Source organism: Callorhinchus milii, unplaced genomic scaffold, assembly GCF_018977255.1.
Source record: "Callorhinchus milii isolate IMCB2004 unplaced genomic scaffold, IMCB_Cmil_1.0 Scaffold3, whole genome shotgun sequence".
NCBI lineage: Eukaryota > Metazoa > Chordata > Chondrichthyes > Chimaeriformes > Callorhinchidae > Callorhinchus > Callorhinchus milii.
Window position 1 is genome coordinate 6,969,069 of NW_024704744.1, and position 23,537 is coordinate 6,992,605.

A 23,537-nucleotide genomic window follows, 5' to 3' on the forward strand; every position below is an offset into this window, starting at 1 on the left:
GGTTATAGAGGGGGAAAGAATGAGAGTGTGTGTGTGTGAACGTACAAAATACAATAGTGAAGGAATGCCATAGGTGTTTTGTGCTCCATAATTGAGACTTGAGTTTATAGTCCAAGTTAACGCTCCAGTTTAGTGTTGAGAGTGCTGCAACAACAGCAATAATTTGAATTTATACAGCCCCCTTCACACGAGATGACCTCTCGTAGCACTGCACAGGAGCGGGTTGGACCCTGAGCAAGGGAGAAGGGGGAGGTTACCATAGGCGTGGTTTTAAGGTAGGCCTTAAACGAAACATAAAGAGTTTGAGGTGGAGGGATTGAGACGAGGCATTCCAGAGGTTAGGAACATAGTGGGTCTGCTGCATTTCTGGACGATGCCTTCCTTTAGCTTAGTAATTACATTGAGGGGAAAAAAATTACATTGATGAGCCATCTGCCTTTCCTCACGATGCTATTTTTATTTGGAAAGAGAAGGGAGTTTGTCTCCATGCCTTTATCAAGATTAATTGATCATTCTCCACCTGGTTGTCTGTCGGACATTGCTGGCAGAAATGGTTGTCACGTTTTTTTTTTACACGAGAAGATGTTCTAAAGGTGCATGAAAATAAAAGGAATATTTGCTTTACAAATGCTTTCTAAAAATCTGAACTTTTTTTCATTCAGATGAAAGAAGCAAGTCTGGTATTTGTTAAATCCTAGGCCCTCGGGATAGAGTATGTTACAAGTTTAAGATTCAATGCAATCTTGTTTATTTGAGATAAAATTGCTTGAGGAGGGCAAATTTACAGGCCCATGGGGAGAGAGCGGGATTAATTTGGACAGCTTTCAAAAAGCAGACATGGGCCTGATGGGCTGAATGACCTCCTTCTCTGGTGTATAATTCTATGGTTCTATATGAAGAGATTTACTCTGAATAAGACTCGAAGAAGGATTCTTCAAGTCTTAACTCTCACCAACCTATGCCTAATTCTCTCCTTGGAATTGGGTAAGCACGGTGCTTTCCACCAGAGAGAGAGTCCATTCCAAACTCAGGGAAATGTCTATATGTAGGTAGCATACATATGTGGAAATCTGTCTGGTTTGGATACTCTTAAGCATGGTGATTGTTTCTATCAAACGTGACTATTTGTGGGACACAGCTGTGCGCGATTTGTTGCTGCATTTCGCCCACAAAATATACAGTCAATCCACATCACAACATATTCTATGAAATATATTCTATGAACTCTCAATGACATGACAAGGCACTGTATCAAATGCAAGGATTATTATTATGGTGATGGGTTTCTGCATGTGTCGGACACCTGGACGACCACAAAAACAATCAACTGTTGGGAGCGAGGCTGCTTTTATGTGGAGGAGACTTTTCATTGCAATTGTGTTTGTCAACAGATAACAATCTACAAGGAAGACGAATGTGTCTTAGAGAACAACTCACACCGTGCCAAGTGGAAGGTCGTCAGCCCCACTGGCAATGAGGCCATGGTTCCTTCAGTCTGCTTTACAATCCCACCACCAAACAAGGAAGCAATTGAGAGAACGAGCAGGTGAGGGGAGGTTAACACAGCAAAGCACCCAAAGTTCATTCCTTCCACAGACCGGACAAACCCTCATTAACCTGAATTATGTTATCAACCGATCCGTGTTATTGTAATCCCCTGTCAACAACACCATTTATGCTTCAACAACACCAAGATTACATTTGTATAGCGCCTTTCACGTCGGGAGGACATATTACTATATGGTGAGTAATACACCTCCATTTGCACAAGGTTACATAGTGCATAATACACTTCTATTTCCACTTGGCTTGCACATACTTCACAATATATCTCCACTTACACATAATTTGCACAACATGCAAATCCCTGACTGTCCAGCACCTTGGGATGTCCTCCCGACGTGAAAGGCGCTATACGAATGTTATTTTGTATTGTACCCCCCCTTTTCTACAAGTACATTTCTACACTTCAGTAAACACAAACATATAATTGAGGTTCATTTTTATGTCTTTCAGAATTGAGCAGCTCTATCAAAACGTGCTGGCCCTGTGGCACCAGTCACACATAGACATGAAGAGCATCATCTCCTGGCACCTCCTGATGACAGAGATTTCAACCATTCGTGCCTGGAATGCCTCCTCAGTGAGTAATTTTCCTGTATCCATTAAAATCAGCATTGTATTCGAAAAAAGCCTTCACGTCTCCTGTTGTCCTGGCCAACAATCCTCCAGAATGATTTAATCGTTCAGGCTCTTGCCAACCTGTGTCTAATACTTTCCGTAAGCAGGATACGTCCCTCCAGGGAGAGAGTGCGCAATCCATTCCAACAACCTATCTCTGGGATTTCCACGTGTAGGTGGGATGCGTTTAATTTGGATTCTTTTAGGCACGGTGACGGATTTCCATGTGTGTCAGACACGTGGTTCACCAAAAAAGAAATTATCTGTTTGTGGGACATCACTCTGTGCAAATTGACTGCCATGTTTGCCAACAAATGCACAGTAATTATTGTAAAGTTTTTTTTAAATACAGTGCTGTGAAGGATAGGTTTTGAAGAGGCAAGTCACGTATTAAGGCAATCAGCTTCTAGGAGGGGTTACCACAAAGTGTGGTTTAAGAAACTATAGGTTTCCTGCTGCGGGCAGACAGGAGGATGTTGTTCCTGAAGTATGAGATCAAATGGGCAGCAAGGCTTTTATTTATTCAAACCTCTGTTGTGTTGATCTTATGCGGATGTCAGGTGAGGACAGGCTTACGTTTGTTTGAATAGTTTGCTGACACTTACTGTCTCACTCAGAGTTGGGTGAAGATAGGAAGCGAAGAGAGCTCTTTCGCATCTTATCTCTTCCTAATTCATTTGTTATTATTTAAGAACAACTTTCATTTGTTTTAGTGCTGTTCTTAATGGAGAATGTCGCAAAGCACTTGACAGAAACCAAGAGATAGAGCCTGAACTGGGGGAAGAGTGGGGGAGAGAAGTAGGAGGGTAGGTGTACAGTCCAGGAGAGAGATTTTAAGAACAAAGAGGGAGGGAATTTGGGAGAGAATTTCAGAGAGCGGGGAGCAAAGTGACTTAAAGTTTGCTCACTGATTTTGAAAATAGTAGGTATTGGGGACTGTCAAATTCATATGATTAAATCCAAGAACCATGGAGATTTTCGTCACAGAAGAAAGCCATTCAGCCCATGTTCCTGTGTGGATCCATTTGGTCCATCCATTTCTATTTTCAGTGGCTTGGGACAGCTTCCCGGCATGAAAGGTGCTATACAAATGTAATTTGTTGTTGTTCTATCCATTTAGTCCCACTCTATTAGCAATGCATTAAATCTCTCTCTGTGTCCTTTAATATCCTTACTTACGAAATTTCATCTATTTATTTCGAAATACTTCATTCAACTCCATCGATGGTTGCCTGAGGATCTCTGTCCCATGTGCACATAACAGCTCGACCAGTGGTTTTCAGCAGCTGTTTTGCATGTGTTTTTTTCCACAGATAAAGACCATGCTTCCCGGAGAACACCAGCAAGTGCTCGGCAATCTCCAGGACCACTATGACACCTTTTTGGAAGATAGCCAGGAGTCAGATGCCTTCACCATCACTGACAGAACCCAGCTGGAACGAGAGGTGAACTTCTGCAAGCAATATTACGAAGATCTGCTGAAGTCAGCGGAAAGAGGTAAGAAGGCAGGACAGTACCAACACATGTTCCATGTTAAACTGCTGTAACAATTGTGCGTGTTTGTGTGTGTGTATGAACTCTGTACATGCATTGCAGATGGTATTCTCTCTATATATACATAATATATTATATAATATCAATTATTTATTTACAATATATAGTCATTTAAAAAATTACTGCACAGAAGAAAGCTATTCATCCCTTTGTACCTGTGTTGGCTCTTTTAAGAGCAATCCTTTCATTCCCACTTACCTTCCTTATCCCCATATCTATGTGGTTTACTCCCTTTTAGATATTTATCTAGTTCCCTAAATCTGTATTAACCTCACAGAAGGTATTTTATTAAATATTTCTATATATGTGTATATATATATGAATATTTAGAAGTATAGGCGTAGATATACGAGTCCATTGTACAGTTGGGTGACAACAACATTAAATATTCCATGTTACTGTTGGAAAAGAGAAGGGAGTTTCTCTCTCCCAGTGCCCTGGCCAACAATCCCCCAAATAAAATTGGTCACTCACTCCATGGCTGGTTGTTAGGACAATGAGGAGTAAGTGATTCATGTGGCACATTAACAAAAGGCACAAACTGGTTGTGCTAAGTGGCCAGTTTCTGCCATATCACTCTATGTAATTCCACTGGGGGAACACAGCATGCTGGAGGCATCAAGCTGTGATACCAAATACAATTGCTTGTTCCTGCTGTTTAACACATTGCACGCACACAACACACATACATACATACACACACTATATACACACACACACACACACTGTTGCTCTTGTATTTTTCTATCCAGTGTTCTTCAGAAGTGTCCAAATTAGTTTTCTTCTCTCTCAACCTTCGTCTGTTTTAAATCGATTGCTTTGCTCTTTGTGTTGAAACAGAGGAGCAGGAGGAATCCGCCTGTAACCTGTTCATCTCGGAGGTGCGGAACATCAGGCTGAGGGTGGAGAACTGTGAGGAGCGACTGATCCGGCAGATCCGCACACCCCTGGAACGCGACGATTTGCAGGAGAGCGTCCAAAGAATTTCCGAGCAGGAGGTCAGTCTCATTCCCCCCCACCCCGCCCCCACCCCGAATTATTCTTATGATATCCTGTGAAGAGCTTTGGGATGTTCTTCTGACACGAAAGCTGTTGTACCGGATGTCAGAATTATTATTATAACAGTGGTGAGAATGTGGTGCTTTAATGCTCTCATGTTCAGTGTTCTCTTCATGTGGAGGAATCTGGATGATGGGCCTGATTTACAACAGCAGTGGAATGTGGTCCTTCGGATGAGATGTTAAACTGTGGTCCCATCTGCCTGTTCAGGTGGACGTTAAACACCCCGTGGTACTCTGCAAAAAGATAAGGGAGTTTTTCTTGGTGTCCTGGCCAACAATCCTCCTCACAATCACCCAGAAATTGGTCATATACTTCATGGTTCTCTGTGGTTCATTGCTGCCCAACAATTGGCTGCTCCTTTCGACTATTATATATAGTTCATGTTACTGCAAATGCTTTGAGACGCCCACCTGTAGTTTTGTTTCGTCGGCTGGGTGTCTGACGGAAACACATCACCGTGCTTAAGAGTATCCGAACCAAACTGAGGGTTCCCAGTTAATGTTGCAAAGTGGTTCATTGAGGTGATAGGAAGCTTTGTTGATCAAAGAGTGAGATTCTTAAGAAAATTTTGAAAGCTTAAGAAAGAGGAAGATCAAGGCATTCGTGTGGCAGCAATAAACAAGGTAACAAGGTAAATAGAATGCTGAAACCAATTGAGTTCAGTAACTCATAGTCAAGCAATGTAGTTTTCTGGTAAGACCGCAGCAAGAGAAACGGCATATAGTTTTGGTTGCCACAACACAGCAAAGTTTCCCAGGCTCTAGAAGTAGTGCAGAGAAGAGCAATGAGATTGATATCCAGTGATAGGGGGATGACCTGTGAGCAATGATTAGACAAGCTCTTCATTCTTGAATTGGCTCCTTATACAAGCATGTAAGGTTTTAAAATGGGATTGAGAACCCAGAGCATTACTTTTGGACGCAGCAAGAGATTATAAGTTTAGAATTGCAAAGGGCAATTTCAAAGAACATACGAATTGCTGGATGAAAGAAGACCAAGGTCTATCCAGTTTGCCTTCCACCGTCCTGGCAGTCGCATAACATGTCATGTCCCAAACTATTTACTGTATACCGAGATATTATCTCGTAAAAGAAATCTATCCAGTTTTCTTTTTGAAGGAATCAACACTTTCTGCTTCCACCATCTCCCTAGGGAGCCTGTTCCATAAGTTTACAATTTACTCACTTTACAAATTCCCATTTCTTTACGCAGAGGGTAATTAACGACTGGAGCAGGTTGCCAGAGAGGGTTACTGAGACCAGGCCATTGGAATCATTTCAAAACAGCTTGATGCTGTGATAGAAACTCAGTAGGGTGGGTGTTCTGGGGGGTTGAGATTAAATGAGCCAAAGGGTACACTTCATCGAAACCAATCTATTTACGTGCATCTTATTGATCATTTTTATGCCTTTCTGTACTGCCAGAAACTGAAGAGCGAGCTGGAGGAGCTGATAGTGGACTTAGAAAAGGTGACTGAAAAGTGTGATCAATTCTTCGGACAAACCTGTTCCTCCTCATCACCAACCCTCCGTACTGAGCTCAACGTTGTGCTCCAGAACCTGAACCAGGTTTATTCACTGTCCTCGATCCATCTGGACAAGTAAGTCATCCACACTCTTGTAGCCTGTTCCGTCGTTGATCAGATCATGGCTGATCTTTTAATCCCCATTTCCTCGCTTTTGGCTTTTGTTCGTGCTGTGAAGTGTCAGCCTAACTCAGTTGGTAGCAATCTCGTTTCTGAGCCAGAATTTGTGGGTTTAAGCCCTACGTCAGGACTTTGAACTCATGGAGTCTAAACTTAAACTCCATTGCAGTGCTGGGAGACGTTCCATTGTCAGAGTTGCTGTCTTTCAGATTAGCCATTTAAAAAATGAAGACCCGTCTGATTTTTCAGGTGGATGTTGAACACCCCACAGCACTATTCAGATAGAGAGAGAAGTTTCTCATGGTATTCTGGTCAACAATCCCCCAGATAAAATTGGTCCCTCACTTCATGGCTGTTTGCAGGACATTGCTGTGCGCAAATTGGCTGCTGGGTTTGCCTATTTTACACACAATCACTACGCTGTTCGGCAAATTCTGTGAAGCGCTTTGAGACGTACTGCTAGCATGAAAGGTGCTATATAAAACACAAAGATTGTTATCATTACAATGAAATATTCCTTGTGATTTTAGGTTAAAGACTGTGAATCTGATTGTGAAAAATACCCAGGGAGCGGAGGCTCTGGTGAAACTGTACGAGACTAAACTGGGCGAGGAGGAGGCTGTGCCACCTGACACTGAGGCCATTGAGTTCCTCCAAAACACACTGAAGGTATTGGGCCCCTTTTCCTGGGTTCTCCTCGCTTCACCCTTTAGAAGCTCAGTTGGTCGTCTCTGAGTCAGTTCAAGCTTCATGCTGGGGCTTTTGAACTCATGGGCTCGGCTGAGACTCCAACATAGAGCTGGGGGGTGTGTTGTATTGTTTGAGGTACCTGTCCTTCAATTGAGACATTAAACCAAGGTCTGGTACCTGTTTAGCTGGACATTAAAAATCCTGTTGCTCTATTTGAAAAGAGAAGGGACTTTCTTCTGGTGTCCTGGCCAACAACAATGGTCTTTCATTTCATGGCTGTTTGCAGGACATTCCTGTGCACAATTCCTTCTGCCTTGCACGCTCCTTTATTTATAAAACCCCTCAAAAAATGAACCTCTTTGTGCCATCTCCCTCAGACTTTCCACCCTACCCATCTCCAATCCAGGTGGAGCCTTTGAGACATTTAAGTACATGAGAGTAGTTCTACTAAGCGCAAGTTGTTCTTGTTGCTGATGATGATCCACATTGCCCTTGTAAAGCTCCTTGAGGCCTGTGTGAGGGTAAGTTCTTGGTCCTGTTAAAACTCTGATGAAAATTCTGTTTTGCTGGAGACCCTGACCTCACCCCTCCCTTCTTGCAGCAATGGCGCTCCGAAGTGGATGAGAGAAGGGAAGTGTTCCACACCCTGGAGGACGAGCTGCAGAAGGGGAAGGCCATCAGCGAGCGCATGCTGAGGGTGCACAACGAACGGGACATGGACGTGGACTGGCACAAGGAGAAGGCCGTCCAGTTAGCCGAGAGATGGGAGAATGTTCGGTGCCAGATTGATAACCGGTTTGTGACCATTTGTGAAGTTGTATTGGTGGGAGGGTGTGGGATTGTGGGTGGGTGACAGTAGTCCAGTCACAGTCTAACTAATGGTTCACCTCGTCTCTCATTGGGTCCAGCAGACCAACGCCCAGAATGGTTTAAAGTTCTCGTGATGATGGAGCAGATGATAAGTACCGACTTCTCCCAGTTTCCTGGCCAAAAAATCCTGCAGGATTATTTGATCGTTTACCTCCTTCGCTGTCTGTGAGAAGTTACTCTGCCCCCAGTGGCTGACACATTCCCTTATAAATAGTCACTGCACTTCACAGAAACTTTTGAGGCGCTTTGAGACGTTCTCAACAGTATCCACCTATATCAAATGCAAGGATTATTATTAGTGGTTCTTGTTGTTGGTTGTTCCTCCTTGTGTCTGTTCTCCTTGGAGGGAGGAGGGGGAGCAAGTGGGGTTTCCTTGGAGCTGAACTGGCTCCAAGGAGACACTTGTGTGACCCCCCCAAAATTATTATTCATTATTAGTTATTGTTGTTATTACAAAGCATCTGAAAGTTTGAGCTTTAGACCAAGACATGGTCACCCAGGCTAATATGGTGCCTTTAATGATCATCCAGGCTGCACGATCTGGACAGCATCAGCATGTCTCTGAACAGCTACAGAGAATGTTACAAGGAGCTCGACCTTTGGATCCAAGAGATGGAAATCACTCAACAGAAAATGCAAGAGAGTCAGCCCGAGGACATCCGAGCCCTGGCCGAAGAGCTGAACCAACAAAAGGTAACCTTCTGTGAAGTGCTTTGAGACGTCTAGAAGACGTGAAAAACGCTATATCAAATGCAAGGCTTATTATTATTATTATTATTCTGGAACCACCCAGCTACAAATCGGATGCAGANTTTTTTTTCCGCAGGTGTTATCCTCTGCAGCAGTACTCCATAGAAATGTTATTTTTTTCCAGCAAGACCTTTGTGTCAATGCTCTGAAAGGCTACCACGGGGCGATGGAGAAAAAGGATCGGGAATTCAAGACGTGTCGATATTCCATTTAACACGCTTTGTTGACTGAGATTGTAAACCAGATCCTTGCATTCTATTGCAGACGCTGGCTTCCGAGGTCGAGATGAAACAGCAGAAAATGGACACGTGTCAGAAATATTCCGAGCAATATTCATCTACCGTAAAGGTGAGAGGTTTATTGAGTTTTTTTAAAATCTCACTCCGAGCCACAAATGTGTGAAGTTGTGACTTTTCTTTGGCAAGGTTCCGCCGATGAGAGTGAGTCTTAAAATTGTGAGATTGCGCAGAATTGAGTTATATTCTTGAGTCCACTCTTAATTTGGATCCCGGTTTTCCGCAGTTCTTGAAAAGTACCCGTTTCTAAATTAAGAATTATCTTACATTTACAAACAGAACAGGTCTTTCAGGCTAAGACTAGATGGAGCCTTGAACCTCATGTAATAAAACAAAAGCTCCCCCTTGCCCTACCCTCTATATTGCTGTTGTTTGGAAGGAACAATGGAAACGTTTATTGATTTAAAGCAACTGGTGCACCCACAAAGCAAAATAAAGGTGTGATTTTTGTTTCTCTCCCTGTTCTGCCCCCCACCCCATATTGAAGGAATATGAGCTTCACCTGATGACGTACAAAGCCATGGTTGACTCACAGCAGAAATCCCCGGTCAAGCGACGTAGAATGCAGAGTTCCTCCGATGTGATAATCCAAGAGGTAATGATGGTCCAGTAACCTTGTGTGTGTGTGTGTCTTGTCAATTGTCATTTACGAGCGTGCTTTAAGTGTTGAACTTTGCATTTGACTTCAGTGCTGTTTTATTTGTGTTCCTGTTTAGTTTATGGATCTTCGCACCCGCTACACTGCCCTGGTGACTCTCATGACGCAATATGTCAAGTTTGCCAGCGACGCTTTGAAGAGATCCGAAGAGGAGGAGGTAAGATTGGTTTGGGGAACGACTCATCTTGATGCACAAAGTTTGATTGTCGGAGAATCCTGCAAGCTCCCACAAGTTGCTGGATGCCAGCATTGAAATCATTTCAGGGACTGAAGCAGAGCTCATAAACGCTTTCAAAAGAGTCCATAAAGAGGGGTTGGAGAGCGAATAGGAAAGTGGGATTAGACCAGGTGAGTCATGGAGGAATAACACCAGCACAGATCTGAGGGGCTGGACTGTCTCTATACTGTAACACTCTTTGTACAAGTACTTCACAGGTATTGTCTGACACAAGTGAGTGAAACTGTAGGATATAAGTCATCTTCATGGCAGTTTGTGGGACGTTGCCGTGTGCAAATGGGCTGCTGTGTTCACTTACAAAAGCCACAGTCATTACACTTTACAGTAAATCTTGTGAAGCGCTACGAGACGTCCTCCCGACTTGACAAGTGGTGAATCAAATGCAAAGATTGATAATATATATGATTATAATAATAATAATGATCATTATTGCAATCTCTGTTAGTCTTGGCTATACCTCCAGAGGGAGCTGTCGAATGAACACAGGCCATTTCTCTCCAGGGCTGAAGCGGAGGGAGCCCTCTTCTCCGGTTACACTACCGAACACATCTGTCTAGTCAACTTCGAACTAGCACTGGGAGAGGCTTGGGAACCAGTTATCTGTGTTGCTCTTTTGTCCACAGGAGATGGGTTGCGTTGGGAGATCGGAAAAGGGAAAAAAGTATGGAGATGGGCAAACCTACAGGGGAAAATGTGCCTTCTTAAAACAAAGTACCAGATTGCTTAAGGCTCTCTTGTTTTTCGAGGAGATTTTGAAGTCTGCATTAATGTACTCGATGCGTAGTTGGGATTTTGTTGGTGCAGTGCTGCCGTCTGCTGTGGGTGGTGGTCATTACACTTTGCTTCCTTCCTTTTCCATTGTGGTGCATGAAAGTGCATGTTGATGCCAAACCTCCCTATCTGCACTTAACATAGAGATGGTCACCCTCCAGCTGGTGAAATAACGTGACTAGATTAGACACCAGTCAGCACAAAGCAGCTGTTTATTGTGTCTTTGCATGGATTTGGGTCAAGTTGTCTTTACCATGCAACCTCCTCGCTGTCCTGCAATTAAGCTGTAATGCGAAATTGGGGGATTGTATGTTCTCATTGCATTTAGATACAATATCAAGGTCTGTAGCCTTGGGTGGCAGGATGCTATATATATCTATAGATTTTTATTTTGAGGTATATTTTATAATTATACATTATACAGTCCGTGGTTGCACTGTAGTTGATTCTGTGCAATGCAACATTTAAGTTAACACCTTGCTTACACCCACTCTTCCATTCACTCCCTGTGATCACCAGGCTCTGTCCTTGACCTGTGACCTTGTTCCCTCCGTTTCCCGCGTCCCCCCACTCCATCGGCGGCCGTGCGTTCACTATGCCCTGAGATTCTAGAACTCTCTGCCTCAGTCCCTCCATCTTGCCCCCTCCTTGTTTGCCTTCAGATCACACCACGAAGACTTTCCTCTTCGACCGTGCCTTTGCGCCGGTGGACGTGACATCAGCCACACTTTCTGCATGTCGTTCTACCACTTTTAAGTGCTCGGAGACGCCTCCCTGTGTGAATGAATGAAGCTGGTTAATGCAAGAGTGAGGAAGCACAAGCACAGACATGTTGCTGGCTTTTGATAATGTCTTTCTCCCTCTATAGTCTACTTTGTTCCTATGCATCTCTGGGACTAACAATGGGTATTCTTGCCCGGTCTTAAATATAACCACACAAACCTATGGAACTTTGAAATGTTTCTATTTTTAAATCCCACCTGAAAACCTATCTCTCCCACCGTGCCTGTGCTCATCTCCGCCTCCTCCCTTGCTTGGTGTATGACCCTGCCACTATATTTGTGGAGTCCTGTAGCTCAGTGGTTAGAGCACTCGCTTTGCAAGTGAGAGACCTGAGTTCAATCCCAGGCAGAGAGCGAAACCTTGGGCAAGTTTCCTTACTCCACACAGAGCCTAATAATAATCCCTCCAAAACCAAAAACAATAATAAATTGGTCATTTTCAATCTACGACTGTTTGTGGGACATTGCTGTGCGCAATTGGCTGGCGCGTTCGCCCACAAATATACAGTCAATTCACTTTACAGTGCGTTCTGTGAAGCGCTTTGGGACGTCCTCCCGACGTGAAAAGCGCTATATCAAATGCAAGGATTATTATATTATTATTATTATATAAAGCGCTCCCAGATGTTTTCCTATGGGAAGGGTGCTGTATGAATGCAAATTGTTGTTGTTATGTGGTTTCTTATTTTGTAGGCCTTCTGGTTGCTTGATTCCTCTGGTGCATGACGGTGAGGAAGTGCATCTATGGTTCTTATAAAAACATACATTTCTGCACTTCCTGGTGGCTGTTCAGACGAGCACTGTTGGCTTGTCTCCCCTGAGTTTGCAGGTTGTGTAGTTAGCATGTTGCTAAGGAACCAGAGTTAAAATGCCAATGTGAAGTGATAACGGTTGTTCAGAGTTTAATCCCCTTTGCTCGGGTTTGCCAGTCTGCTGCGTGAAGCGCTTTGAGGTGTCTTCCTCATTTGCTGTGCAAATGTGAATTATTATTGTTGTTCATGTTAGGACAGGTAAACTTTCCAGGAGGGGTTTGTGATCATTGTCAGGCGCCCGCACCTGGGCTGGATGAGAAAACTGAAGTGATATCAGCAGTGATGTTTGTGCGCAGGGTGCGGGAAGTGGCATCAGCCACACTTTGTGTAGTTAGCGCACAGAGCACAGGACGTGACATCAACCACGCTTGATGTCTGTAGCGAGCAGGAAGCAATAATCTCGAGGACGCAGGCGGTGGCCATTTTGTTCAGTGCAGGAGGCCAAGTATAGCGTGGATCCACAGGACACCCGCACTGTAAGCTCTCATGTTTCTAGAGAATCCTGCTCCGTAAACAATAGCTTTTGTGCTTGGCAGTCACTGGTATTTGCCAGAGAGAGCGTGAGATGCTCTATCATGGCTTCCAATGGGCTGCTCAGGCTTTGGGTGTCTGGTGAAGGTTCTTCCCCTGCAATGTTAACTCTTAACAAACTCTTAATAGGTTAAAGCCTTAACAGGTGCCTTTGACTATCGGCAGTGCTTGTTTCTGGGGAACACGATGACTTATCTCTTTCTTGCGGCAACATTTCTCCCCTCCCCACCTCTACCTCCAACCCCGACTCTTGAGTGTTTTGTTGTCTCACCAAAGCGATTGGTTTCATTTTGTAGAAGAAAAGGTCGCTGGAAGATTCGGCCAAGTTAGGGGGTCACGGACAACAAGAACAGCAGCAAAAAGAACAGCACCAGAGGCAGCTGGTGGAGGCATTAGGTGATGAAAATAGGACTCTGATGAAGAGAGTCAATGCCCTGGAGTTGGCGTTGGAGATGCTGAAGGATGAAAAGGAGTCACTGGGCCGGGAGTTGACACGAGTGTCGGGCGCTGCGGAGGCTGAGGGCAGGAGGCAACGACAGGCTGTGGAGGAGATGAGTTCCCGCAGGGTGGAGGCCGAGCGCGAGACCAGCCGGTGCCGGGCGGAGCTGGAGAGGGCGGTGGAGGAGAAGGCCAGGAGCGGGTGGGAGTTGGAGCGTCTGCAGCAGGCGCTGCTGAGGGCCGAGGCCGGGGAGGTCACCTCCGAGCGAGAGCTGGAAGCCCTGCGCAGGGAGGCCGAAGAGGGAGTGTCAGCGAGAAGGAGGCTACGGGAGGAGCTGGAACGGAGGGGAGTAGAGCTACAGGAACTGGAAGAGCAGAAGCGTGAGCTGGAGAAGGACCTGCGGCTGCGTAAGGTGACTGAAACTGAGACAAAGTTGAAGGAGGGCCCTGACACGCTGAATGTTGTTCGTCACATAGCATCCACACTTGTCGTTCGGAAGGAACACAACCACCTGCAGACCGACCCCCTCTGGGAGGAGGAACAGGCCACAGAGGCCGAGGCTCTGAGGCAGGCAGTGGCCGAAGCCAAGTGGGCCAGAGACAAGGCCCGGAAGGATCTGAGGAACCTGCAGTTTGAGCTGGACTTCCTGAAGCAAGACAAGGCGCTGTCGGAGCAGACGGTCTCCGCGCTCAGGGTCCAGCTGGACGGGGTGAAGGAGAAGCTGGGGGTGGCTCAGGGCGAGCTGGAGCGGGCCTACAGCAGCGAGCGGGAGAATGGGCTCCGGGCCGCGGAGCTGGAAGAGCGTCTGAGGAAGAGCGAGCGGGCGCTGGAGGAGCTCGGCCGGCGACACGAAGGCCTCTCACTGGCCAGTCTCGCCGCCGAAGCCCAGGCTCGGGACCTGAAGGACGAGGTAAAGTCGATCCGCCGGGACAAGGCCACATCTGAGAGGGAAGCCCAGCGCCTCGGGGCGGAGGCTGAAAGCCTGAGGGCCGAGCTGAGGAGGGCCAAGGAGGAGCTAGCCCAGAGATGCCGCGTGTCGTGGGAGAGAGCGCATGAGCCAGCCAAGAGCTGGGAAACGACGGAGGAGCTCACTGGTTCTTACAGCTGGGAAGAAAATGGTGTCTTCACTCCAGAGTCAGAATCCGACCTTCTCCAGGCGATGGAGAAAAATAATGAGCACATGGTGGTGGAAACGGTGAAGATCAGGCGGGCGTCAGAGGAGCTGAAACCGAAGGTCTTTGAGCGGAGCCATGGGCCGGAGCTGGGATCCCAGCCCACTCTCGGCAGCCCCCCGGTGAACACGGCAGTTCCCGAGCCCACGCAAGCCGCCCCCATGGTGAAGCCGAGATCCAAGCTTCACAAAACTTGGGAAGAGCCAGGCTGGAAGGTGGACACTGAGCGGACGATGAAACAGCCGGAGAGCGAGGTGGCAAACCCTCGCTGTGTGGCCCAGGAGCTGAGGAGGCAAGTGGGAGGGTCAGAGCAACGCAAGAGGGAAGGGGCTGTGAAACAGGGCAATAACCTGCCTGGAGAAAGAGGGCAAGAGAGGGCCTGGAGCCAGGCCCCGGCCTTGCAGAGAGGCCAGCAGCCTCCGCAACCTGCCCCGATGGACAACACTTCAGAGAGACCGGCGGATTCGTCAAAAATGAGTTCTGGATCGATTTCACATGGTTCACCAAGAGCCAAGAGTTGTACAGCAGTGACCGAACTGACAGAGCACCAATCTGAGGCGTTAGGAAACCCAATGCCCGTGTCGGCAGAGGTATATTTGGTTTAGAATTGCTGGGAGATTAAATTCTCTGATCTGCTGAGTATGTTGGTGGATGGCTGCACTCTCCCACTCTTTCTCTCTCTTTGTCTCCCTCTCTGGAGCAGCTCATACGTGGTTTAATGTGTTAAAAGTCGCTTTCTGTGGCCTTGCTTAATTCCGCAGTGCAGATCTGTGCGATCATTACCTGAAGCTTGGCTGCGTTGCTACTTTCTACAGTGACAAGAGACAGGATGCTCATTAGATTGATTTGGATGAAGACCCTTTCTTCACTCAAATCATCCTTCCAGGCAGCTTGGACACATTTGGCCCTTGCTGGGATTTTGATGGCTGATGTGGGGAGGTGAGGGGAGGGGAAACAACAGCTTATATGAACCAAATATGGTTTCCCAAGACAGTGAGTCTGACCTTCTAAGCGTAAACTCGACCTTCGAGACCATTTCAACCACTCAATCCCCCAATCGCTGCTACCTAGGGAACAGAAGTTGAACAGATTGGGGCGGGTGGTGGGAGGTGGAAAGAAATCAAGTCCAGTAGCAAGCTCATGTGGTCTCTAGACACTCCTGTTCTCCGGAGCAGAGTTATAATAGAATAATAAGCCTTGCAATTGATAAGGAGCCTTATCACGTCTTCGAAACGCCTCAAAGCGCTTCACAAAATATACTGTAAAGTGAATTGACTGTATATTTTGTGGGCGAAACGTGGCAGCCGATTGCGCACAGCAGCTCTGAATGGAAACGCGTGAATGGAAAACTGGGAAAATCCAAGGTTTCCGGATGCAAAAAAGCGCAGCCGCTCCACAGAGTGATGCTCAGGGATCAGCTGATCTGCCTGGCCGACGCTCCAATATAAAAGAGCCATATTTTGGGGGTCAGTTGGATGTCTGACACATGCAGAAACCCATCACCGTGCTTAAGAGTATCCAAACCAAACTGAGATTTCCATACATCCCACCTACACATGGAAATCCCAGAGATAGATTTTTGGAATGGAATGCGCACTCTCTCCCCGGAGGGATGCATCCTGCTTAACTAATTCCAGACAGTATTAAGCGCAGGTTGGCAAGAGCCAAGGCTTGGGGACCCCAGAGTGTGCATCAGGATAACTGCTGGAGTTTAACCAGCTAAAATAGCATAGCGTGTCATTGGTATCACTCTCTGGCAAGGTAAAAAAATATATAAAATTAATATTAAAGAGACATTAATTGAAGAAAATTAGTTTTTTTTATTAGTTAGGGCATTTGCTCAAGAGTAGACTGGATTGACTTGAACCAGTAGCGATGCTGGAGAGAGAGTGCTTCATCAGTATTAGTAACCTTATAGGGCTTGTATGTCTCAGTAGGGATTGTTTTGGATTTCTGTCTTGGAAGGATGGAAAGTTGGTTCGTTGATGCCAGCAGCCGTAACTTGGCTCGACAGTGATTGGGTACGTTGCCAAATTTCTGGCTGGTACTGAGACTCATTTATCTTGTCAGCCTGGCTCAGTTGGTAGCACTCTCGCTTCCCGAGTCAGACAATTGTGGGTTCAAGCCCCATGTCATGTCTTTGAGCTCACAGTCCAGGCTGTCACTCCAAAACAATGCTTGGGGTACGATGCATGGAAGGAGGTGCTGTCTTTTAGATATGAATAAACTGAGGTCCTGGCCTGCCTGTTCAGATTGATGCAAATGATCCCTTGGCATTACTCACTGTGTCCTGGCCAACAATCCCTCAAGATAAAATTGATCATTCACTTCTTGGCTATTTGCTTTGTGCCTCTTAGCTTCTGTGTTCGCTTGCAAAAAAAAACCTTATTGCGCTTTACAGTGAATTTTGTGAAGCGCTTTGAGAATCCTCCTGATGTGAAAGGTGCCATCTAACACAAGGATGTTTTTAATATTATTTTTAGGTGATATATGTCATTTGTTTATTATATAAAGGTCTATCGAAATCTTTTGAACTTCCACAGCCCCACCCTCAACCCTCTCCGCTCTTGCCCAGCAGATTGTAAATAAAATGTTCCATAGTTTGTCTCTGATATGCTTGGTAGTGCGTCCTTTGCTTCTGTGTTTCTTTCCTTCACTATTTCTGGGATTCTGGGATCTCTCACTCGCTCTCACTTCAGAAATAGTTCTGGTCCTTGTTTTTACCAACGATTCCTTTTTGTAGATGACACATCCGGAGCAAAGCAAATCGCGGGATGACCTGGACAAAGCCAGCGGTTTCTTTGCTAACGAGAGGTTAAGAGAGATGGGCAAACACTTAGTGTCTGAGGAGAAGGAGGAGGTGGTGAACTTTGAGGCGCGGAGTGAGAGCTTGCAGGGCGCCAGGCGTGACCTGAACTGTGTGCGCACGGGGGAACTCTCGCGGAGCAAGAAGGAACCGGAATCAAAGCCTGGAAATAAGGGTCGACTGGTTAAGGGGAGTCCCGGGCAGAGTGACCCGCCATCGGGAGCGCAGATCGATGGCGGGATTCACACGAGTAATCCCTTGGAGATACGGGACACTTCCCACCCTTTAGGTGCGTTCATGTTGGACGGGCTCCGTCGCCGGGTGAGTGCGGAGGAGCTGGTGGCCGCGGGACTGTTGGAGGGTGATGTGGCCGAGCAGTTGGGGAGGGGGTTGAAAGGCGTGTCGGAAATCCAGCAGTCCCTGTGCAAGTATCTCAACAAGGTGACTTCAATCGCTGGGCTGTACCTGGAATCCAGGAGGTGTAAGGTGTCCTTCTCCGAGGCAGTGGGGGAAGGGTTAATCGGGCCTTCGGTGGCTCTGGAGTTCCTGGAAGCTCAAGCGGCCACGGGCTGCATCGTTGACGTGGGGACTGGGGCTGCCTACTCTGTTCAGGAGGCGCTGGGGAAGGGGCTTGTGGCCCCCCAGGATGCCGAGAGGCTGCTCCGAGCGGAGCGGGGAATCACTGGGTACCCACACAGCGGTGACCTCTGCTCGCTCTCCCAGGCCGTGGAGAACCGGCTTCTGGACAGGGAAACCGGGCGGCGGCTCCTGGAGGCTCAGGTTGCGACCGGGGGGGTCGTGGATCCCCGGCGAAGCGTGCGTCTCCCTGTGCAGATGGCCTGTCATCAGGGCCTGGTGAGCCCCGCCCTCCTAAGAGGCCTTCAGCAGCCGCTCAGCAACGCCAGGGCCTACCACGATCCCAACACCGGCCGCCCAGCGCACTACGCCGATCTGCTCAGACTGTGTGTGCTGGACCTGGCCGAGAAGCCTCGCCTCCTCCTCTTGCCTGTCGGTGCCCGTAGGGTCTCCTCGCCCTCCCCCGCCAGGGCCGCCCCCATCTCCGTTGTGGACACCGGCGCGGGCTCCGAGCTATCGGCCTATGAGGCCTACATGAAGCACTACATCGACCGGCCTACTTACCTGGAGCTGTCCGAGCACTGGTCACGGTGGAGGGAGACGGGCGGCGACCAGGACCCCTCTTCACGTTTCCTTGACGACCCGACTTCTGGACGGCAGTTCAGCCTGGAGCAGGCCCTGTTCGGGGGGTTGCTGAGCCGGGCCGAGCTGGCTGAACACAGAGAAGGCCGCACTACGGCAACGGAGCTGGCCGACCTGCTAATGAGCCGGGTTGGCGCGGTGAAGGAGAACCCCAACAGCCCCATCGCGGGGCTCTGGCTCCCCGGGGGCTGCGGCAGGCTGTCGGTGCTCAAGGCCATGCGGCAGAACCTGGTGGACAGGCTGACGGCCACTCGGCTCCTGGAGGCCCAGGCTTGCACTGGGGGCATTGTGGACCCCACTACTGGTGAGCGGTTTGACATCCCCCAGGCCCTGCAGAAAGACCTGATCGACCGGGAGATGGCCGGGAGCATCAAGAAGTCTTACCAAGCTTATGTCGGCTTCTCCCAGCCCGGGACAGACGTGGCTCTGTCGACCGTGGAGGCCGTGGCGGGGAAGCTGCTTAACAGTGAGCTGGGCTTACGCTGGTTAGAGGTGCAGCACCTCACAGGCGGGCTGATCGACCCCCGCTCGCCCTGCAGAATTTCCCTCGAGGACGCCCTGAAGAGGGGCATCATCGACGAACCAAACTGCCCGGAGACTTGGGGACGAAAAGGCTCACGGCAAGAACCTCGTCTGCCCCAAGATGCGGCGGAAGATCTCGTACAAAGAAGCTTTGGCCAGGGCCCTATTTGACTGTCACACAGGTTTCCGGCTACTGGAAGTCGCTGACCGTTCCTAGTGCCAGTGCGCTCTGCCTATTATTTAGGAACAGGAGTCAGTCATTCAGTCCCTCAAGCCTGATCCAACATTCTATTAGATCGTGACTGATCCGTACCTCAACTCCATTTACCCCACTTTGCTCCATATCCATTGACACCCTGACCTAACAGATATCTATCCGCCTCAGTCTTGACAATTTGGATTGATTCAGCGTCTTCGGGCTTTTGGGGGAGAGAGAGAATTCCAGATTTCACCTCATTGTCTTTATCTGTTGCTGCACAGGAACATTGCGTCTTGTAGAGCCTCTCCTGTGTGGGCCGGGAATGATGAACCGGTTTATTGATTTGCTCAGATAGCAATAATAATATAATTTTCTTGTTATTTGTTGCAATGTTACAAACCTGTCTTTCTTCCTCCCCCCTCAACCTCACACACACACACACACACACACTGCAAGGTATAGACTCACATTGGGTGATATGGGGAGGGAGGGGAGAGAAATCTTTTACAAAATATGTTTTTTGTTGCTTAAAACCTACCTCTTCAGCTACTCCTATGGCCATCGTTGACTCTCCCTTGTTTGTGTCTGATCCCCATCTTTGTACTGTATAATGCTTCAAGATGTTATGTTATTTTACATTAAGGACACTACATAAATGCAAATTGTAGTTGCATACCACAAGTGTCCACTGAAATAGGTCGATAACCGAAGTTCCTTCAGTTCTATTTCCTTCGTAACTTTGTATTGTACAAAATGATTCTTGTTGATGTCGGCGCTTATTAGAATACACCTGCTCCCTTCAACACTGGTGTGGGTTTTACTTTGCTGCCAAAACAGAAGCCTGAGGGATGGTTCTGTTCTTGCGTTTCTTTATCATCAAATCTGCCCTCAGGAAAAGCTTCGCTTGCAGGTTTTCTTAACTCAAAATTTTTGACTACAGCAACAGCAGATTGCATTTATGGATTGGAGAGAACATCACCAGGGAATAATGGCATACTCTCCGGCCTCCTGCATGTCCCTTGTGCCCCCGTTCCACGATCGGTGCCCATGCTTTCAGCCACTATGCCCCGAAACTTTGGAACGCTCTTCCTCAATCACTCCGACTTGTCCCCTCCTTCCCCATCTTTAGGTGGCATTTGAAGACCTTTCTCTTTGAGCGTGCCTCTGGCATTGTGCCCCACCACTGGCAAACGCTGTGGGACACTGCCCTGCGTGAGGGGTGCGATATGGATACAAGTTGTTATTGTTGAAGTTCTGTTATGATCTAATAACATGGACAACAGACTCGATTGACGGCTAGCCTCCGCCATCCCAATGAATCGTCTCTCTCTGCTGAAGGTTTATTATCATTATATATGAGGTGCACAAGAGGGGAGAGGGGAGCCCTTCCCAACACAGACATCAGAGGGAGAAAACCCTTCCCCCGCACACATGGTAGAAGGGACTCCCCCCCCCCCCCCCCACCCACATTAGGGATGATTCCCCATCCTAACCCACACGAATGGGGAGAATTCCGCCACAAATAAAACACACGATATGGGAGATCCACTTCCCCCAACCCACACATGATGGGGGAAACCCCCGAAGCTTATAAAATAAAAAATTTATAATTATAAAATAAAAAATTGACTGCCGCATTTCGCCCACAAATATACAATCAATTCACTTTACAGTCTATTCTGTGAAGCGCTTTGAGACGCCTAGAAGATGTGAAAAGCGCTATATCAAATTATTATTATTAAAGCACAGGTTTGATTCAGGGGTAAGAGTGAGGGAGGAGAGAGCGAGCGACCACTGACACAGGATGAAGAGGAGGGTAAACGAATAACACTTCTGGCACCAGAACAAGAAATTACATTAGTATAACACCTTACATGTCGGGAGGACGACTCGAGGCACTGGGGGAACGTCAGGGATTTGGACCCGAGCAGGGAGTTGGGATCAGGCGGGGTGGAGGGCAGGGAGAGTAGGGGCAGGAGGTTGACCGAAGGCACGGTTGAAGAGAAGGGTCTTGAGACTTGCCTTGAAGGAAGCATGGGATGGAGGGAGGTGAAGGGAATGTGGGATGGAGCGAAGTGAAGGGAATGTGGGATGGAGCAAGGTGAAGGGAATGTGGGATGGAGTTCCAAAGGGTGGGGGCAAAGAGGCTGAAGGCCCAACTGCTGATGGTGGGGCAGGCCAGGCGGGGGACGTGGAGCAGGCTGGAGCCTGTTGATGGGAGGGAGCGGATAGGTTGATATGGCATTAGCATGTAACACAGGTAGGAAAGAGCAAGGCCGTGGGAGGCTTTGCAAGTGAGGACGAGGATTTTATCCTCTGGGGATGGGGAGCCAGTGGATCTGGGCGAGGGTGGGAGTGATGGGGTCATGGAGCTTAGTGCAGGAGAGGACAGGAGCTGCAGAGTTCTGAATGATCTGCAGCTTGTGTTGGGAAGGGTTGAGAAGGCCGACAAGTAAAGAATTGGCTTAGATGCAATGACTGCTTGGATGAGGGTCTCGGCGGCCTGAGGGGAGAGGCAGTTATGGAGCCGGGCTTTGTTGCGGCGATGGGGGAAGGTGGAGCGGATCATGGCACAGACACTTTGAGACGGGGAGACCCCAGTACAGACATGATGTGGGGGTGCAGTACCCAGAAAACCCTGCGCAGGTATGATGGGGAACACAACCAACAACAATCATTTGTATTCATGCAGCGATCTTCACATACCGTGACATCTCGGGGCGCTTCACAATTGTGGGTTCAGTGCCAAGCAGGGGAGAAGAGGGGATGTGGAGGTGTCCATAGGCATGGTCAGAGAGGTAGGTTTTAAGGTGGGCTTTAGAGATACAGAGGGTATGAGGCTGACTGATGGTGGTGTCGCGGGGTGGGGGGCAGGGGGCACACAACAGGCCCGGGATAGCTGAACAGAGGAAGGGCATGGGATACGAGAAGATCAAAGACATGCTGGGGTGTGGAGGGATTTATATGTACAGGTAAAGACGTGAGGTTGATTTGTTTGGAGAGTGGGAGCAATTGGTATGTGGCAATAGGGTTAATGGCCGATTGGTGTGGGTGAGGATACGGACTTCTATATTAGCTGAACTTTGTGGATAGTGGAATTGGGGAGACCAGCAAGGAGTGCGTTTGAAAAATCATGGGTGGGAGGAGACAAAAGCATGGATAAGGATTCTGGCAGCGTTTGATTTTTGGTAGCGGCAGAGGTGGAGAAAAACAACTTGCAATGATTTTGAGCCCTTCATACGGGGAGGTGCGCTGAACAATGGTGATGTTTGATCCCGAGCCGCGGAGAAAGGAGAGTGACCATCAGCACAGTCAAAGAGGAACGAGGGGGTTTTCAGGCCGAGCATTTTTTTTAAACACATAAAGTGCTTGGGAAAATCCCCAACATCCCCTAGGAATTCCCCAGCAGTAATTTTAAAATACTCCACCAGTAAATTGCCCCTCCATAACAATAATAATAAAAAAAGAGTAATCATGATTTTTTGCCAAGTGATCACTGTTTCGGCAGTTTTTACGGAATTTTAGGAACATTTTACGGAAACATTACAGAAACATTATTTGCTAAATACTTTGTATGATTATTACATATCAGATTCCTGCTTTCATATTATTTTAAACATTCTAAAATTTAAAACAAATCCACAAAGCGTTACTTCATCTGTAAAAATCTGTCTTTAATGTTTCTGGATGTGGGATAAAAAGTGTCGGTTTGAGTTCAGTCAATTCCTTAAAAGTTGCCCTGTATGATCTGAATAGGAGCAAAGAGGGGACAAGGCGAAGGGATTGAGGCATGGAGTTCCAGGGGTGGATTAGGTTGGAGCTAGCAGTGAGGAGATGTTGGCGGGAGCCAAGGAGGATGGCTTTCGTATTTTCTATATTAACAACAACAAATTACACTTGTATAGCGCCCTTTATGTCAGAAAGACATTAAGTTGCAGAAAGTTGAGGCTCACCCAGGCCTTGATGTCTCACAGGCAGACAGACAGGCAGAATAACAAGATTACAAGTGGAAAAGTCATTTTGGGTGTCATTCGCATCCATGATATTAATCCTTGTATTTGACATAGTCATTTGGTCATTTTCAATCTACGACTGTTTGTGGGACATTGCTGTGCGCAATTGGCTGCCGCGTTCGCCCACAAATATACAGTCAATTCACTTTACAGTGTGTTCTGTGAAGTGCTTTGGGACGTCCTCCTGACGTGAAAAGCGCTATATCAAATGCAAGGATTATTATTATTATTATAGTGTTTTACATGTCGGGAAGAGATCTCAAAGCACTTCACTGGATATATTGCGAAGTGACCGTGGGTTTTGTGGGTGAATGTGGTAGTTGACCCC

The 23,537-nt window shown here is 47.5% G+C and overlaps 1 protein-coding gene across 1 annotated transcript in view; it reads left to right on the forward strand.

Annotated features, from left to right (window-relative positions):
* Window positions 1–23,537, forward strand: part of LOC103179015 (dystonin) — a 323,265-nt gene that overhangs the window by 156,901 nt on the left and 142,827 nt on the right. The window contains exons 23-33 of the mRNA XM_042333693.1: window positions 1,392–1,546; window positions 2,017–2,143; window positions 3,495–3,678; window positions 4,576–4,733; window positions 6,222–6,397; window positions 6,973–7,111; window positions 7,734–7,927; window positions 8,533–8,695; window positions 9,017–9,100; window positions 9,536–9,643; window positions 9,765–9,863. Of these exons, the coding sequence (XP_042189627.1) occupies window positions 1,392–1,546; window positions 2,017–2,143; window positions 3,495–3,678; window positions 4,576–4,733; window positions 6,222–6,397; window positions 6,973–7,111; window positions 7,734–7,927; window positions 8,533–8,695; window positions 9,017–9,100; window positions 9,536–9,643; window positions 9,765–9,863 (1,587 nt within the window). The remainder of the gene's footprint in view (window positions 1–1,391; window positions 1,547–2,016; window positions 2,144–3,494; window positions 3,679–4,575; window positions 4,734–6,221; window positions 6,398–6,972; window positions 7,112–7,733; window positions 7,928–8,532; window positions 8,696–9,016; window positions 9,101–9,535; window positions 9,644–9,764; window positions 9,864–23,537) is intronic.